This window comes from Lethenteron reissneri, chromosome 37 (assembly GCF_015708825.2).
Source record: "Lethenteron reissneri isolate LAM-NWPU_2019-01 chromosome 37, ASM1570882v1, whole genome shotgun sequence".
NCBI classification, from domain to species: Eukaryota; Metazoa; Chordata; class Hyperoartia; order Petromyzontiformes; family Petromyzontidae; genus Lethenteron; species Lethenteron reissneri.
In genome coordinates this window covers 3,667,563-3,684,701 of record NC_083815.1, presented here as the reverse complement: position 1 = coordinate 3,684,701, position 17,139 = coordinate 3,667,563, and the positions used below count along the sequence as shown (strand labels likewise).

At 46.1% G+C, this 17,139-nt stretch overlaps 2 protein-coding genes across 5 annotated transcripts in view; one reads left to right on the top strand and one right to left on the bottom strand.

The window, feature by feature from the left end:
- The first annotated feature begins 970 nt into the window (after positions 1-970).
- GSKIP (GSK3B interacting protein) lies at positions 971-7,057 on the top strand. Of its 4 annotated transcripts, none has more exons than XM_061566504.1 (3): positions 971-1,052; positions 3,072-3,306; positions 4,427-7,057. In XM_061566504.1, the coding sequence occupies exons 2-3, from the start codon at positions 3,109-3,111 to the stop codon at positions 4,601-4,603; spliced, it is 375 nt and encodes a 124-aa protein (XP_061422488.1). In that variant the 5' UTR covers positions 971-1,052; positions 3,072-3,108; the 3' UTR covers positions 4,604-7,057. The 4 variants fall into 4 exon arrangements, with proteins under 4 accessions (XP_061422488.1, XP_061422489.1, XP_061422490.1 ...); XM_061566505.1 differs by having other exon boundaries at positions 1,013-1,052; positions 3,069-3,306; XM_061566506.1 differs by having other exon boundaries at positions 1,014-1,035.
- A 770-nt stretch (positions 7,058-7,827) lies between these two features.
- Positions 7,828-17,139, bottom strand: part of GOLGB1 (golgin B1) — a 51,674-nt gene continuing 42,362 nt past the window's right edge. The window contains exons 20-27 of the mRNA XM_061566503.1: positions 16,228-16,406; positions 15,144-15,303; positions 14,274-14,393; positions 12,973-13,137; positions 12,009-12,112; positions 11,411-11,545; positions 11,041-11,167; positions 7,828-9,725 (exon numbers count right to left, since the gene is read on the bottom strand). Of these exons, the coding sequence (XP_061422487.1) occupies positions 9,567-9,725; positions 11,041-11,167; positions 11,411-11,545; positions 12,009-12,112; positions 12,973-13,137; positions 14,274-14,393; positions 15,144-15,303; positions 16,228-16,406 (1,149 nt within the window). The 3' untranslated portion in view covers positions 7,828-9,566. The remainder of the gene's footprint in view (positions 9,726-11,040; positions 11,168-11,410; positions 11,546-12,008; positions 12,113-12,972; positions 13,138-14,273; positions 14,394-15,143; positions 15,304-16,227; positions 16,407-17,139) is intronic.

The window sequence follows — 17,139 nt, the reverse complement described above, 5'->3', positions numbered from 1 at the left end:
CAAAAAAATTTCACGAAAATTGTCACGCACAACGAGTCTGTGTGGAAAATGTCAGCTCGATTGGATCACGGGAAGTGGGTTAAAAAACGACCGAAAGATTTGCACGGTCCTAAGCAAGCAAGCAAGCACGCAAGCAAGCAAGTTAACTTAATATAAAGGATTTTAAAAATACATACATACCTGTCAACCCCTGATCAGTGCCTACCTTATTGGTCAACTCTGTGCCCTTATAAATCTCAACGTTCATCCTACAAAGTGTCATCACAAAGGAGAAACACAAGCAGACAATACGAAACAATGTTGCTGCCCGTGTTGAAATGGCTGTACCCCGTATGGACCTGAAAACTCAGTTTCCCTGCACAAGACCAGGGGGTATGAGCCGTGTGGGTTGACACGGTATGACAATCTTAACTGTTTTATTGCCAGCAAAAGTGAAAATAGCCAATTAAAATGTCATTGAATTGCGGGGGGGGGGGGGATTGTGGGGTGCGGGTGGGGGTTGTAAGGTGGGAGTTGTGGGGTGCTGGTGGGGGTGGTGGGGGTTGTGAGGTGGGGGTGGTAGGGGTGGTGGGGTGCGGGTGGGGGTTGTGAGGGTGGTGGGGTGGGGGTGGTAGGGGTGGTGGAGTGCGGGTGGGGGTTGTGAGGGTGGTGGGGTGGGGGTGGTACGGGTTGTGGGGTGCGGGTGGGGGTTGTGGGGTGCGGGTGGGGGTTGTGGGGTGCGGGGGGTTGTGAGGTGGGGGTTGTGGGGTGCGGGTGGGGGTGGTAGGGGTGGTGAGGTGGGGGTGGTGAGGTGGGGGTTGTAGGGGTTGTGGGGTGCGGGTGGGGGTGGTGGGGTGCGGGTGGGGGTTGTGAGGGTGGTGGGGTGGGGGTAGTGAGGTGGGGGTGGTGAGGTGGGGGTGATAAGGGTGGTGAGGTGGGGGTGGTAAGGGTGCGGGTGGGGGTTGTGGGGTGCGGGGGGTTGTGGGGTGGGGGGCGATTAGAGCCGCGCATGCGCAGTGAGTCGCGAGCCGTGACATCTTGAGCCGCGGCACGAGGGTGAGAGGGGAGACGCGGTGAGAATATTGATCGCGATTATCAACATTATTATTATGATCAATTATGTTATTATCGTATATTATTCACATTATCAATACGCTGTTACCGTTGTAGACGGATTACGACGATGTATTGCGTGCGCTCTCAGTGTTGTCATGCACTGTACAGCACTGTATTGGTATTCCAAAAACGCCGCCTTGTTTACAACTGCAAGGTCCCGTGCAATGTGCAGATTGTTTGTGAATTCACTGATGGATAGGGGGGGTGGATGTTTGTGAATTCACTGCTGGATAGGGGAGGGTTCGCATGCCGGTGTGGGTCGTTGGGGAGGGGTGGAGCCGTTTTGACCATACTTCACCGCGCTGGTCAATGCTGGTTTGTGAAGATGGGTAGACGTATCGTTACGGTATTTCTGTTACCCATGTGTGGAGCAATGTGTGTGTGTTGGCGTGTACACCTTATTGGATGTACACGTGTATCCAGTGCATGTATCTAGACAGACTTGTATACGGTCAGCGGCGCTGCGCTACGAACCCGGCCACCCGAGTTCGATTCACGGTGGTGATTATCTGAACCGGTCCTGGGCCTCCTCCCCTAGGTCGACTCAGCCTCAAATGAGTACCTGGTGCGGTGTGTAAACATCGCCACTGGGGAGACAAAGGCGGCCGAGCGTGGTGCTGGCCATCCACCCCCTCGTGTTGCCTGTGCCCACGTTCATAGATGATCGCTAACAGCACGTCACATTAGTCTGTTAAGGCTATACGGGGGATCTTTGTTTTTGTTATATTGTCATCATCAGCCATGGTCAATCCACTGCTGGATGAAGGCCCCCCCAAGTCGTCTCCATCCAGTTATTATATCCTGCGACTTAAAATTGCTTCTCCAAATGACCCCAATTCGGTTCCAACGTAAAACGTCAGCTGACTGCTGGAGGAAGGCCTCGCCACGGTGTTTGACCATACTTCACCACGCTGGTCGACCATACTTCACCACGCTGGTCAATGCCGGGTGGTGAAGTATGAGCCGGTCATGGGACTCCCAGGACCGGGTCAGATTGTTAATTTTATAAATCACCCTTAGCCCACCATTGGCCCACACGTGCAAAAGATGGGGATTCTCACATTATTGTACACTGGCATTATACACTGCGCCAATGCTTCTACCACTGTTGGGCGAAGGTCCCTCCACACCTTTGGGCGATGTGGGGTGTTTAACCACGCTTCACGCTGGCAAGCAAGTTGATGAGATTACTCAGGCTCGGTTTAGATGTCACTTTCCACTGGTGTTGACTGCGGCTGGAGATGGAACTCAGGTCGCCAAGTTGGTAGGGCAAGGCGCCTCCACTACACTCCCACGAACGCATCGGCACTTATCTATACATTTGAAAAACTACTACAACGATCCCCGATATACTCTACCCTTGTTGACTCTGGGGCAGGGGTAAAGGAACCCCACAGCCCTTGGTCCGAATACGACTTTATTTCACACTGTCTGTGGCCTAGAAATGCAAAACAGGCCAAGAAACGATATTTCTCACTGGAAGGATCTGAGCCGTACTAATCGGGAACTGGAGAGGAATATTTTACACCTGGCAATACTGTTTATAATCTAAGCCACGTCCGTCCTTCAGCGGATCTCATCCAATGACATAAGTGACTGAGGCGTGTGTTTGATGTGTTACCGCCAATGGTATAGTATTTCCAGGTCCTATTCAGCCCTCGATAAGGAAAAGGTTCTCCACCCTTGCTCTAGGGGAGAAAAGTGCTGTGAGAGCGCCTAACAAGGCTAACACGGCACCATAGGAGTTGGTGTGGCTGGCCCCACTGCAATGTTTGCTGTGTTTAGTTGTATACATTTAAATCCAGTTCTCTCATGAAAAATAAACGGCTGATATTAATGGACTCTTCATCTTAATCATGCCCAGCCGCTTCTGTCCCCCCTGGTGCCGATGTTCACCCACCACACCAGGTACTACTCACTGCACCTGAACCACTCACCCATGCTAACGCTGCACACCCCTGCTCTTGTCTTAGCAGGAAAGAAGTCGGACAAGACTGCGGCTGTGCATCAGCGATGGAGGGAGACGACTGGGAGACGGAGTGCAAGGACATGCGCGCAGAGGCCGACGCCATCATCAACGATGTGGTGTTCGCTGTGCGCGCCATGGCGCTGTCACGAACGCTGCCCAGTTCCGAGTACCTTGCCTACATCAACGTGGAGACCAAGGAGGGGCAACGCTACTGTGTGGAGCTGTCGGACATGGGCCTCAAGGTCTGCCTGCACTCCCCTAATACTTTAATTTATGTTTCTTTCCACCGTACAACCGAGAGTTATGCCCGGGCAGTGCCGAGTCAGCCTGGTGCTGCAGGTCAGGCAGGAGTCAAGCTGTTATTCCACTGCAGAAGCCAGGCTTCTGCACGGGAATAAAAAAAAGTGCTATAACCCTAACCCTGCGTGTCAGACTGATTGGCCGAGAGCCAGATTAAGATGTCTTCTTAGGTCAGTGTATCATACCAGCTCGGTATGAAAAATAGGCAGTGAGGGCCTGGCGCTGGTTTGGATATGTGAGTGGAAATGTGGTATACATATCCTTAATTATGACCAGGTGAGAGTCTATATTGCCTTTTGAACAAATCCCAATTAACACGGCTGATACTGTCATATTTTTAGAAGATAAGCAGGTTTGAGCCGAGATAATGCATCAATGTGAGCCACCTTGCAGGACATGCTGCGAGATAGTGATGCGAGGTTATAGGACAGTGCTGCAAATTTTTTTGTACTGAACTTCTATACTCCTACATCTCCTCTGCACCAATTCTAGACTGACCAGAGTGGAGAACAGTGGTCCGTTAATCTCTATGATCCGCATGGCAGAGGTAGGCCTTCATCCACCAGTGGCTTGTCAAAGAGTTTTAAATAAGTACAGGTGGGTCACAGCACGAGTAAAACACAACAGGGTGTGTGCTGTTTTTCGAGTTCTCTTGCTGCCCACGAATGTACAGGTAGTCCCCGATTTACGATGGAGATGCGTTACGACGACCCCATCGTAAGTCTAAAATATCGTGAGTCGAAAATGGCCTAGCCTACCCAGGAGTCTTAAAAAATGATGATAATTTAGCAAAACAGAGCAATGTACAGTACCGTACTGTATAAACTATATGCGTACATTACATCCCGGCAGCGTCCCAACGTACAGTATCGTACCTCGTACGCTGCTGCGTTTGCCTGCCGCGCGAAATGTAAAATATTTTACAATTTTGTCATATCGCTATCGCCATCGTAAGATCGAAATATCGTTAGTCGGACCATCGTAAGTCGGGGACTATCTGTACTGACATTCCCCATTTCTCCCCGGGTTACCCTCCCCCGGGTTACCCCTCGGTGCCACCAGATCGTGTCTCACGCCTTTGACCTGGTGGACGACAGCTTTGATGGGCAGCCCCACGAGACAATCTACTCCCTGCTCGACACGGTGAGCCCAGCGTACCGGCAGGCGTTCAGCGCCGCCCTGTTTCACCGCCTCGAAGCCCTGCAGCAGGAGCAGCAGGCACAGCAGGCGGACCTATAAGGGTGTACATGCGTGTGGCGAATGCGTAGATTTGTGGGGGATGATCTTTAGAAAATGCACAGGGGGCCGAGCCAAGTTGACACTGAGAGAGATGTTTAACCAAACACACAGAAGGCTAGGGCCGCCGTAGTGTTTTTACGACGGAGATCCATTTGTAAACTCGTATTACTTAAGGCCGACGCTGTAATAAAAAATGCTAGTGTAGTGTTTAAACAAATTGGAAATGTTTACCATCGTGAAAGTAAACACGGTTATTTAATGCAGAATCACACAGTGCAGTTTACTTATGGGTTATTTAATGAAAAGCACACTTACAAATGCAGTATAAGCACATGAAAACCATCAGTACACATTCAACATTCTGTCATCCAGTATAAGTTTGAAGTATACTTTTAACATGTAATGTTTTATACCGCTACAATCGTTTTGCATAAGCCGTACATAACTTTGCAGTGAAGATTTCTTCTGTGGCTTCGCATATTAAAAAGAATGTGGAAAAATGTGTATGCAATCAGGTTTGAAATAATGCAGAATATGTATCAATTGTACCATGGCATGAGTACATTTTCATGATTCTGCTTTGGAAATGCCCAGAGCCTTCATTGCTTGACATTTAGCCACCCTTTTCATGCTAACAGTAGTTTCTTAAGAGTTAATCCACACACCTTGTAAGCGTGCATGCATTCGTCACGCCCACATACCTTTCGGTGAGGGTCAGCTTTGCAAATGTGCATCGGACTTGCTCAGCCTGTTTGTGTACTACAGACGAAGCATGGCTTTGCACTTCACACTGACATGAATGAAATGATACTGTGCTGGACATGCCCTTGCAATTGCATTTGCATGGTTTACATATGCGAGGGTACGTACGTGTGTCGCTACTCGCCTTAACCGAGTAAAATTGTTTGCACGATCCGTTTGGCTGCAGGGTTCTGTGGTCTACTCATGCGTACAAGCAGTGAAATAATTATTATAAGTTACAGCTATTTGTCAAGCCACTACGTGTCATGTAAGTCATGGCAGTTGTTGGATAATACTTCCCCACACTGGTCACTACGGATTGAAGGATGGCCAGGAACCGGTTCGGATATCATTCACCAAAGATGTTAACCGTGGCCAGGAATTGACATCAGGTTGTTCGATTCTTAGCGCGACGTGCTAACTACTGCACCACCACTATCTCCCACCTCCGCTCCTGAATATGTATCTTAATGTTAATAACCGAAGTCTTTTCACACCACTTCTGGTGTGCAACAGAATTGATGTGGCCTCAATCACAGCAGCCAACTGGTAAGGAACGCAGGAACTCGTTGTTCAAGGGATCCGTTGTCATTATTTACAGCGGCAATATCCCACTTTCTCAAACTCATCAGCTAATCTAACATTACTCGTGATGATTTGATTAAAACTACCTCGAGTATTGCTTCGAGAGTGCTTTTAAGGTCGGGTTTTTTTCGAAACGTCGGTCTTCCCAACCAACCATGGCCACCTTTGCACGTTTACCAATCCTCTTCGTTCAATAAAAAAATAATTACACGTTGCATGCGCATGATGGTAAAGAAACATGTTCCACCACATTGTTGATAATGCTGATTAAACCAAGACCATGCTTGTCCCATACTATTCAAATTAAGCGAGAGGTCTTGTGTGTGCACCCCATGTAATGTTGAGGGCAAGTGAAAGAGATCTGATGATTGACATTCACCTGATGGTTGGTGTTATCAACGATTGGTACCACCAATTATCAACCACGTGGAGTTCATATCGACTTGTTCTTGAATGGAGACGACTGGCAAGCATGTGAAGGTGGATTGTGGTGGGGTTGCAAGGACCGGAATCGGAAACACCCCAATAGATCATGCAATTTGACCCCAGTGCTATGAAGGAAAACTATTGAATGTGCTTGCTCAGTAAACTTTAGGAGTTAAATACTGATCTACGATTTGGACGTGGGGCATACCTTGTGGAGCATTGCTTCATGGACATAGACGTTAACATAACATGGAGGCCTTGCTTGCAATGTCAGAGCACTCCACTGGGAGTGAAACGTACGCCTTGCATCATCACTGTCGTATTTTGAAAGATGTCCAGCTTTTTTAAGGTGCTGTATTTTCATATGGTTGTTATTTTGAATGTACTGTATTTTTGTAAACATAACAATCTTCATCTTTATTAAAGCAGTTATCGAAATCTTATTTAACGGGATGGGGAGGGGAGATAAAACATGTAACATCCAAATTTGTGACAAGTTTAATGTAAAAAATTAAAGGATTATGCTGGACAGTAATTACAAAGGGTACTGAATTTTACATGATTCGTTTATGTAAAATAAATATTTCCAGTACACTTCTGAGCTCGCGAATGTAATTGCTTTGATTAAAATCAGAAATAAGGATGTGTACTTGTTAATTTAGTTCTGAGGGAATAACTGAAAAAATAAAAAAACTGAACTTGCTGGTGGTACGTACTTCATTTATGTATGTTTTCAAGTGCCTCAATTACTGCAGATTACCACATTTGAACAAAATTGTGCTGCTCTAAGTTAAACAAATTCGTCTGGGTGGCTCATTTTACGAATTCAAACCTCAATGGGCAGCCAATTTTTCGTAATATCCTTTTCGCTTTTCATTAGCAGAGATTTGGAGAATGCATGGCGAGGTTGAAATGCATCTAAGGTAGTTTACAGCCACTTCATTTGGCTCATACAGTAAAATAGTTAACATGCTTCATATTGAAGTATTTGCATGTCACTATAAATGTGTCCGTTTGTAATTTTTTCCACACGCATACAAAGATTCCACATTTTAGCGAGTCCATGAATTATCATTTGTACAGTTTCGTTTGTCCAATTCTGAAATGTGAGCAAATAGTTTGCATATCTTAATCAGCCATGATTTATTTATCCAATGCAGGCTAAATGCCTTCCCCCAATTATTGCCGTCTCTCAGCCTTTCAATGGCAATAATCCATATCGGGTCTGTACAAGATCCGATTTCAACGTTTCGTCTCCATGGTGAAGGTCCTCGTCAGCCTTGACCACTGGGCCATCACTCGTGTCCAGCGGCATCTTGTAAATAGCACACATTTTGCATTGCAAATAATCGATTCTTATAGGACGATGCATTTATTGCGACGGCTAATTTATTTGAATTGATGCAAAGGTACACGCCTGCCACGCGCTATGAAGAGTATGGTTTCAGTAATGAAAAACACGGCCATTGTCCCATTATAAAGCAGCTTTATTGTGTTTGAAAGGGCATAAGGAGAAAAAAAATAACCCACACTGTAACAGCTATATAATTGTAGTGAGATAACAGGGCATTTTAAATCCACCTGCACCAAAAGATAATCAGTGTCAAATCTGATAGCATTTTAAATAATAAACTAAAGATATAAACAAATACTCCAAGAGAATTGCACTTCAGGTTTTCAATTGTTTCAACCTCCTTTATACAGCGACGTTAAGACTTGCCCCATTTAAAACCGCACTTTTTTTACACACCGTTTGATAAACTCTAGCAGGGTAAAGCCTTGCAATTCGCTGGGAGGACTGTACATCTACTCTATCACATGATGCAACTCCCACAAAGGTCCACAAATATCTACACCTGTCATAAACCGGGAAAAACATTTTACAACTGGACTTGTGGTGGTGCATACCTGTCAACCCCTTATCAGCGCCCTACCTTATTACAGACCATTTCAGACCTTATTAGGCACCCCGTGCCCTTATAAATCTCAACGTTAAATCCTACAAAGTCCCATCACAAGGGAGAAACACAAAGACGGTTTTTTTTTGCCCGGATTGATACGGCTGTATGCCGTATGGATCTGAAAACTCGGTTTCCCTGTAAAAGAATACAGGTAAAGCGTATGGGTTGACAGCTATGGGTGGCAGCACAAACAACCAAAGTTTTTTTTAACAGAGCACACTCATTCGTTCTGTTTGTCAAAACTAAGTGTTTTACTTTCCCCACCCACAATGATCTTTCAAAACTGGTTGCAAGAGTATAAAATAAAAATACAAACAAGATGTAACTGCCCGCAACATTACCATATGATACAGTACTCATATTTTATTTGTGATCTAAGTGTCCTCTGGGTTTCAGAGTGGACTTATTTTTTATCTTAAGAGGACTGCTATTGACAAAGACAATTCAGACTTGATTCACCAAAATGTTACATGGATGCATCTCTTGATAGGGCAGAAGCAAATACCACAATTTCAGTATTGTTGCCATATAATATAATTATATTATGGAAATGTTAGCTAATATTAAATTAATACTACCTCATGCATTTGCCAGTCAGGATGAAACAGATACCTTTCCAATGAATGCAGAATATTTTTCTGACTGACATGCTCTGCTGTAGCTCATTTTGGTACATTCTTATTTCACTTTGCATTGAGAGCTTTATTCAGGTCTCTGACAAAACATAACGCAGTGTTTGTGGCCTCTCACTTCGTTATGTCAAGGTGAAGAGGTCATCATGGCCAAAGCCGTTGATGCCACCACACTCGCCAATGCTTCCTTTGGCAGGATCCTGTTGCAAAGTCGACACCTGACCTTTGAGGTCTGTTCCTACCGCACCTCACCCTGTGGCTTTACGTTTTCCCCTTGGTGTACCGCAAACACCTGTCTCAGTAACATGCTCTCCTACGAAAGTGTCCCACCTATCCTAACTTCCTTTTCGTGATTAAATCTACAACACTTTAGTGCTATTATCCATTATACACAGCAATACAAAAAGATTGGCCAATCTTCCCAACCAAAACCAAAGCAACTCTTGGGTGAGTAAAGGACTCAATGTTATAAATACAGTTTTCATTGACTCAATCGTACCCTGCCTAATTCACGCCCATTGTGAAACGACTGCCTGTAATCCAAACCCGGGCTGTCTCGTTCTGGTAGGCAGTCATTGCAGGCTGGCAGCGGGGCCTGCGGGAAAAACGGCCCATTGCTCACAGGAGGCCAAAGTAACACATGAGCACGGCGGCGTGCAGCACAAGCAGGTAGCAGAGGAGCGCGACACGCGCCAGGGGCCGTGAGCGGAGCAGCCGCGAGCAATATGCGGCACGGCCTCCCAGCCAACGACGGCACCACCACCCTCCGCCGCGCATCTGCGGAGACGAAACACGCGGTCGTATGTTACGTGGCACAAAGCCACGGTGCACAAGCCGTTGCCACGCATCTGCCGAGGTGAAACACGGCGTGGTGCGTGATGCGACACAAAATCACAGTACACAAGCCATTGCTGTGCATCTGCTGAGACGGGGGCGGGGGGGGGGAAACGCAAGCTTAATGTTTCAAGTGCCACTCTGCCAGCTATCTCACATCTGCCAAGACGAAAGACGAAACAGGCTTCCGTTACGTGCCAAGGGCATGACTGTGCCCCAACACAATGTATTTCTCCAGGATAAATAAAGATAAATATAGATTTTGACTCTGATGTATCTTGAAAATGAAATGGGGAAAAAAACTAGTCACTTTTGAAATAGATGATACATATGAGGTCGAATTTTTTTTTTAATAAAAAAAGAGAACAAACACTTGAAATACATCGTGAAAATGGTTTGTGACAGATCATGGAAACGCGTGGGAGGCGAGTCATAACCATTTGCTGTTTTTTGCCTGGGAAACGAAAAGTCTTGGGAAAACAATCCACAAAATGGTAATCTTGAGTTTTTTTTATGGGAGTGGTAAAACATGCAGTGATCTCACAGCAGGAGTGGATGTTGGCACACAGTTATGTTTTATTGTGGAAAGGTATATTTTTTTACTTAAGAATACCACGACAATAATATTTTCAGATGCATTATGTGAATATGTTAAATTCGCATCGTGTTTGAACCAGCTCAAGTGAATGGTCACCCAAATGTATTTCCTTTTCATCTGTGTTGTGTAAATACACAGGGCTGCCATTGGTGATAACCTGTCCATCAATGGAATCAGGGAAAACCGAGGAATGAAGTTCGGTGTTCAATTTCCACTTTGGCGTCAACGCATATTTAGTTCCAAAATAAATAAGCGACTGCATTGTCAGTGGTACAGAAGTAAATCAAATAAACTCACCGCCTTCACCATAAAGTTTGCATATAACATGCGTATAAACGAGAGGCAAACATTCTGACCAATGGCTCGTCTTCAGTAAAGAATTGTATGATATATATCGGTGGCTAATATTTAAGGCAGTTGGCATTCTTCTCTGAAAACATTAATATACTATTTAGGGCTTCCCAAATTCCAGACCTTGTGGCTCAATATTTTTCATTCAAATATACAAGTCCCTGATGATTGGTAAACACATCCCCACATGACTTAGAGAGTGGAAATTCAAATTAAGATGAGAGCTTATGTGTGTGTTATGTATGTACGCGCGTGTCACATGTGCATGCTGTTTAAAATTTCTGTTACAGTGCGGTGTTTTAACGCTACCTTGCGCACAATGTGATGCTCTCGGGGGTTGATGATGAGAGCTTCCCTCTCGTCGTCCGAATCCATGATGATGCTGTGCTCGTGGAGAGCAGGTGCGGCGACTGCAGGCCTGGGAGCGGCCTCCAGCCTGGCAAGACGAAGCACACGAAACAAAACGAAGAGGCACACACGGAAGGCGACGATTGTTACTGCTCAAATAAAAATACCGCTTGACAACTTCAAGTAATGGGGTCCCCCCACATAGAGGGAAATAAAGAATAGAGTGTAGCGAGATGCTTAGCTTCTGAAATCTGAGCTGGTGCATTCTGGGTTATTTGGTCGGAGACAACCAAGGAAATGAAGTGGGGCATTCACGGAACGCCACTCGTACCGGTTTATCTTCTCCTCCAGCTCAACCAGGGCTTCCTCCGCTGCCACCCGCCTCTCACGCTCCTCATTCAGGGTCTCCTCCAACCGAGAGCGCTCTTGATGCGACGTATCGTGGAGCTGTTCCGTCTCGGTCAGTCTGGAGTCGCAAAGAAGAATAAATGCCCAGACTCGTGTGAACAGCATGGAAAGTAGGGTCCTAAATTTAGCATACATATAAGTACACAAAAGCACTTGCACACTTTAAAATAATGCTCGTCACCCCTTGTCACCGCATCACTTTGTGTCAAAGCTAATGGTCATGAAAAATGATTTAGCGACGATGCAAATGACATTCAAACTAGATGCTGACATTGCATTTAGGCTCAATGAGTACATGACAGAGAACAAAATGAGATAAATAAATAAATAAAACATACAACTGCCAACAAGACACAAAACACAATTTATACTTCAAATCGAAGTGAAGACCTCTTAAATGACAACAAATCATTGAATCTTTTCGGGGAGCGGTGAATAAACGATGCCATTAGGGTACGGGCGCCCGCTGGGCGCCAGCGCGTGACCAAGAGTGGTGTGTAAACCGGCGCCGTCGCGCTCACCGGCGCTGGAGCTCCGCCACCTCCGCTGGGTCGACCTCGAGACGAGCGCTCGCTCGCTCCTGCGGCGCTCCCGGTGGGACCTCCTCCTCGCCTCCCTCCTTTCCCTGCGTACGCGCAATCACCGTCAGCACAGACTCCAAGCAGGGTTCAGAGCATTGAGGGCATTAGCTCTGTCGGCTTTGCCAGTCTGTAATTCAAGGTGACGTATTGAGAATTCTTGCAAGTAGAATTCTCAATAAGTTCCATTAGTTGCTCTGTAGAGTTGCCAAGTTGGCCTGCACAGTTGATTTATTTTATATAAATGAAGCAATGATCTGTTCCCCATAAATAATTTAAAGACTGTGCTGGCCGCAATGTACAAGCACAAATAGAATGTCAAAATAAATCACTAAATTTGTCTTTATCCTGCCTTATGAACAATATATTGCATGGAATATTTTAAGAAAATGGATGTCAATAAACAGTGAAGGACCACTATTTACTGACATTATCCCACTATATTTTTATATTTTAATCCAGTATTAATACAACCGTCATACACCAAATCCAACATCTTCTGTAAATGATGAGAAACTCATCAGGCAGATAAGTGAGCCCCAGGCTAGTAACAGACAAGAGTACGCAGACACACGAAAGGTGTTCATGGACAACAAAGCTGCGAAGATTGTGACCACGTGGTTTGGTCCTCATATCATAGGTTGCATGTCACGTGGCATCTAAGTGAAAAAGAACAAAGTGATGGAGAAGTATGGCACACACAAACAGCATTGGCGATTATGCCCTCTGGACCTCGTCCAACGTCAACAATGACAATGGAGAAGTTTTATAATTCTTTCAGTTCCAGATTTTCTTGCATAGAACAGTTGAAAGGCAGCTAGTGGCTTTCACACACACGGAGACTTTGCTACGAAAAAAGCAGCTATGGACACAAAACTAAAATAAACGGGGTACTGGGAAGCCTCACGTTGTCGCCATGATGCAGCGAGTGGCGCAGGGCTTGGCACTCGCTCTCCAGGCCGCGGTAGCGACCCTGCACTTCGCTGAGCCGCTGCTGAGCGTCGCGCAGTGACAGCGACCGTGACTTGAGCTGCCCGGTCAGGACGTTGCGCTCCTCCACTGCCACCAGCAGCTGCAGTGAGAATTGGCGAGGATTTAACTCGGACGGTGGGGGGGGGGGGTGTAGCGTTGGGCAATGCAGTAAAATCCATTGTTTTATCGCGTTTGTGTGGTTCCTCAGAAAAGCAAAAACTAGATTCTTTTTTATTTAACCAGGTAAAGCCGACTCGGCTATATCGCCCTTTTACAGAAGCGTCCTGGCCACAAATTATAGCTCAACGAAGTGGCTTGCGTAGAAATGTAATGCAGCCAAATACTCTTTAAAGGCATGTTTCTAAAATGTGGAGGGAAAAACTGGAGGACCCGCAGTAAAATTAACACGACCACGGGGAGAACTTGCAAACTCCAAAATACAGGCATCAGGACCAGGATCGATCCCACGACCTCCTGGAAAACAGGCGAGGGAATTAACATCTTGCCACCAATCATACTGCTTGTCTTCATCAATCAGCACGAAGCAGCATTGTGAAGTATGTTCAAATGAACTCCAAAGCCCACACGATGTCTGGAAACCCTCATCCAGAAGTGAATTTGGAGAATGGGGGCAGCATAGGGCAGTGCAGCAAAATTAATTGCTATACTCTACTTGTGTGTTCCTCCACAGCTGGCTACACTTGCGAAACCCAGTTCATCATAATCACGAGCGGCAGATTAGTGCTCCAATCCCTATGCCAAGGGGCCACCTACATTCACAAAACCTTGATCAATGTTTATTTTTTTCCTATTTTTGCCGAGAATTTGCATTTGTCTTCATTAGCAATGTGGCCCAACTTGCGATGCGTCTCAGCCCCTGGTGCGGCATCGCAGACTTAACTCTCGTTTACGAAGAAAGAAACCAAATGCCTTCTTTTAACTGTATGCCAGAATCCGCTTCACCCATGGCTTTATATAGTGTCATAGCTCTGGTGGATTAAACAGCCAAAAGTAATTCGGAAATTTGTGCCAATGTCAAAAGGGCTTGCGTGGGACTTACTGCACCCCGCTGTTTCCAGAATAGCTATCAGTCGCCGCTTCAGCGGCCTGAACTGGCAGTTGCAGCAATTAACCAGGGCTTCCACAAATACCCGACTTAAATTCTGCGCATCAGCAGGGGAAAGTCCTGATAATATGTCGCGCGCGCACGGAGACCCGGCTTGCGGAAGCACGCACTTTGTTGTTGAGCTGCTGCAAGCGCAGCTCCTTCTGGTGCAGCTCCTGCAGACACCGCTGCAGCTCCGACTGCAGCCGCAGGACCTCCTCTGGGGTGGAGCCGTCTCCTCCGTCAGCCGCCTGTAGGGAGGGGCGAGACCAAGCGAGCGGCAGGTGAGCTCCAGCTGCTACCGCGTGCGCAACTCTCTACCTTCAAGACGAAAGAATGCGCTGGAAAAAAAAGTTAATTATGGCCATGACAACAAATCTACTGTTGGATGAGGGCTTCCCCACGATTTGCAGGTCATGGATGTTATTCTACAATGTTTCACCGGTGTGGGTTGTAATGTCGGAAGCATAGACACGTGGGATCATAGAAGTACGGTATAATGGATTTTTCTGCATTGCCCCCTGCTGCCCACCACGTAGCCTGGCCCAGTCTATAACAACCTGGTGTGCACAGTAGTCATCCTTCAATGTACCATCCAGGCTCAGGCCTGCTTAGCTTCCGAAATGTGACAAGATCTATTGTATTTTGGGTGGTGTAGCTATAGGCAGACTATAGTACATACGATAAAAAGTGTAAAATATATTTGACTTCAAAGTTCATAAAAAAAAATCACATGTATTTGATTTATGAAAATCGATAAAAATGTAATGTGCTTTATCAAGCCAGTTGAGACTATCTGTAAAAGTTACATTAGGTATTGCATTGTATATCAACAGTTAAGTACTAATTAAAGTACATTTTAAGATGAACACAAAAGTTGTAAACTATCGGTACGTAGAAATAAACAAAAACAAGGTTAAATTGTTGTATAATTGAGATGTGTAACTAATAATGAGGCTCCCATTGGATCCACAAGCATGATTTGGTTGTCGGGGCAACACCTTTCCCGTGGTGAGATGCTGGTCCAATCCGCCACTTTGAGACCTCAGCTCTTGGCAAAACCTCTGCAGCTCGGCGATGCGCGAGTCTCTGTCTCCAAGTGTTGCCAAAAATTGCTCCTTCATCGCCTGCTTTTCCGCCAGCAATGCTTCGTTGTCGGACCTGGAATAACGGACACGTTGAGCTTTGGAAATATCTTTGCATTCGGCCACAGTGCCGTTCTTCAGAAAAATCTGATTAATTTTCATGATCGTTTGTAAGGTCTCATTTTTTCCACATTTTTCCATTAGAATGAATGCAATGTTTGCATACAATTTGCCAAAATCATATACCATTCCTACGCATGCGATTGCTCATATCGTAAGCGTGATAGTTTATTTTAATGAACTATCATTATAGGCTTACTAGAAACTCTCCACAATATATCTTTAGTTCTAGATTTGTGTTGCCCACCCCGCAGTATTGTCGTAATACAACAGCCATCCAAATCCAGTCGTAGCAAAGCGTCGTCCGCATGAGCCCTGGTGCAAGGGATTAACTCAGGCCCTCTGTCCAACTTCCCTCCCCCCCCCCCTCTTCATTGCCCTGGCTCCTGGCCACCACTGGCCCCGTTGCCTCTGGTGCATTTAGCACTGCCTGCAAACTCGGTAGCTATGCCACTGACCCGATTTTGTGCCTTATGAAGACCAGAAGTGGGGGAAAAATCGGACTCACGAATCCAACAAGGATCCCATAAAGTGTTGAGAACCCTCGTACAACACAAACACAGCTAAAGCCCACTGAGCCACATATCTCTTTTTTTCAGAAAATACCTGTCCACAAGTGATTACTCAACGAAGTGGCTTATCACCAGGTGGAAATTTATTTCAGCCAAATACTCTGAACGCACCTTTCTAAATGTGGAGGGGGGAAAAACGGAGGACCCAGAGAAAATTTCACGCAAACACGGGGAGAACATGCAAACTTCGTATATACAGGCGTCAGGGTCGGGCTTGAATCGACAACCTCCTGCAGAGGTAGTTAACATTTCGCCACCATGGCGCCGCTTTGCCCAAACTCTCCCCGGGCTCGTGCCCGGTGGCTCACCGCATATGTGACACCTGCACCTGCAGGATGGACACTTCCTCTCGGTGTGCGCCCTGCAGTGCCTGCTGCGCCATCGCCTGCTGCTTGAGGTCGTGCATCTCGGCCCTTAGGTGGGGGATGTCGCCACTCTCCTCGCCGATGCGCACGTACTGCTCACGCAGCCCACGCAGCTCCCACAGCTGGGGTCAAACGCCGACGGGAAGCCGGGGGACAGAGCACGCAGTGGCAAAGGGATGAGAGCAGCAGGAGTGGATTTGTTAGCGAAGGCTTGCCAGTGTTAAAAGTAGAATATTAATCATTTGTTCTTTCCTCGGTTGCATGAATTGTCAACAGTTATGATTAGCGTTGTCAATACATTTGTTTTGTCATTGGGTTATGAGTAAAAGCTAGTGGTATAAATGTATACCGTTTATAGCTGTATAGAAACAAATCATCAGGATTTGCGCGAACTCATCAGAGCTTAGGAGTGAAGCAGGGTTGCACATGGATGAGTAACCACCATGCACAATACACAGGGTGTTTAGAGGGCTGCAGGACTACTTGGTGGGCAACAGAGGGGGCGGCGCCACAAAATCCATTGTTAAATCCATTGTTATACTTTCATTGTTATGCTGCCACGTCTTCTTGGTTCTTTCGGTAAAGTCACGTAGAAGGGAAATTATAAAATAATAATGAAGAACAGAACAGGGCTGTCTTTCCGACAGCCCTGTTCTTCACCTGAGGACGGCTGCTTGCGTTGTGGCCGAAACGTCGTGAGAATTGTATTTTATGTTCTATTTTTATTATTTTATTATTTCCCTTCTACGTGACTTTACCGAAAGAACCAAAAAGATGAATCCCTGCAGTCACGAAAGCTTTAAATAGAAATTTATGCTGCCACGTGTATGCTCGCCTGCACTCATCCAGCAGCGG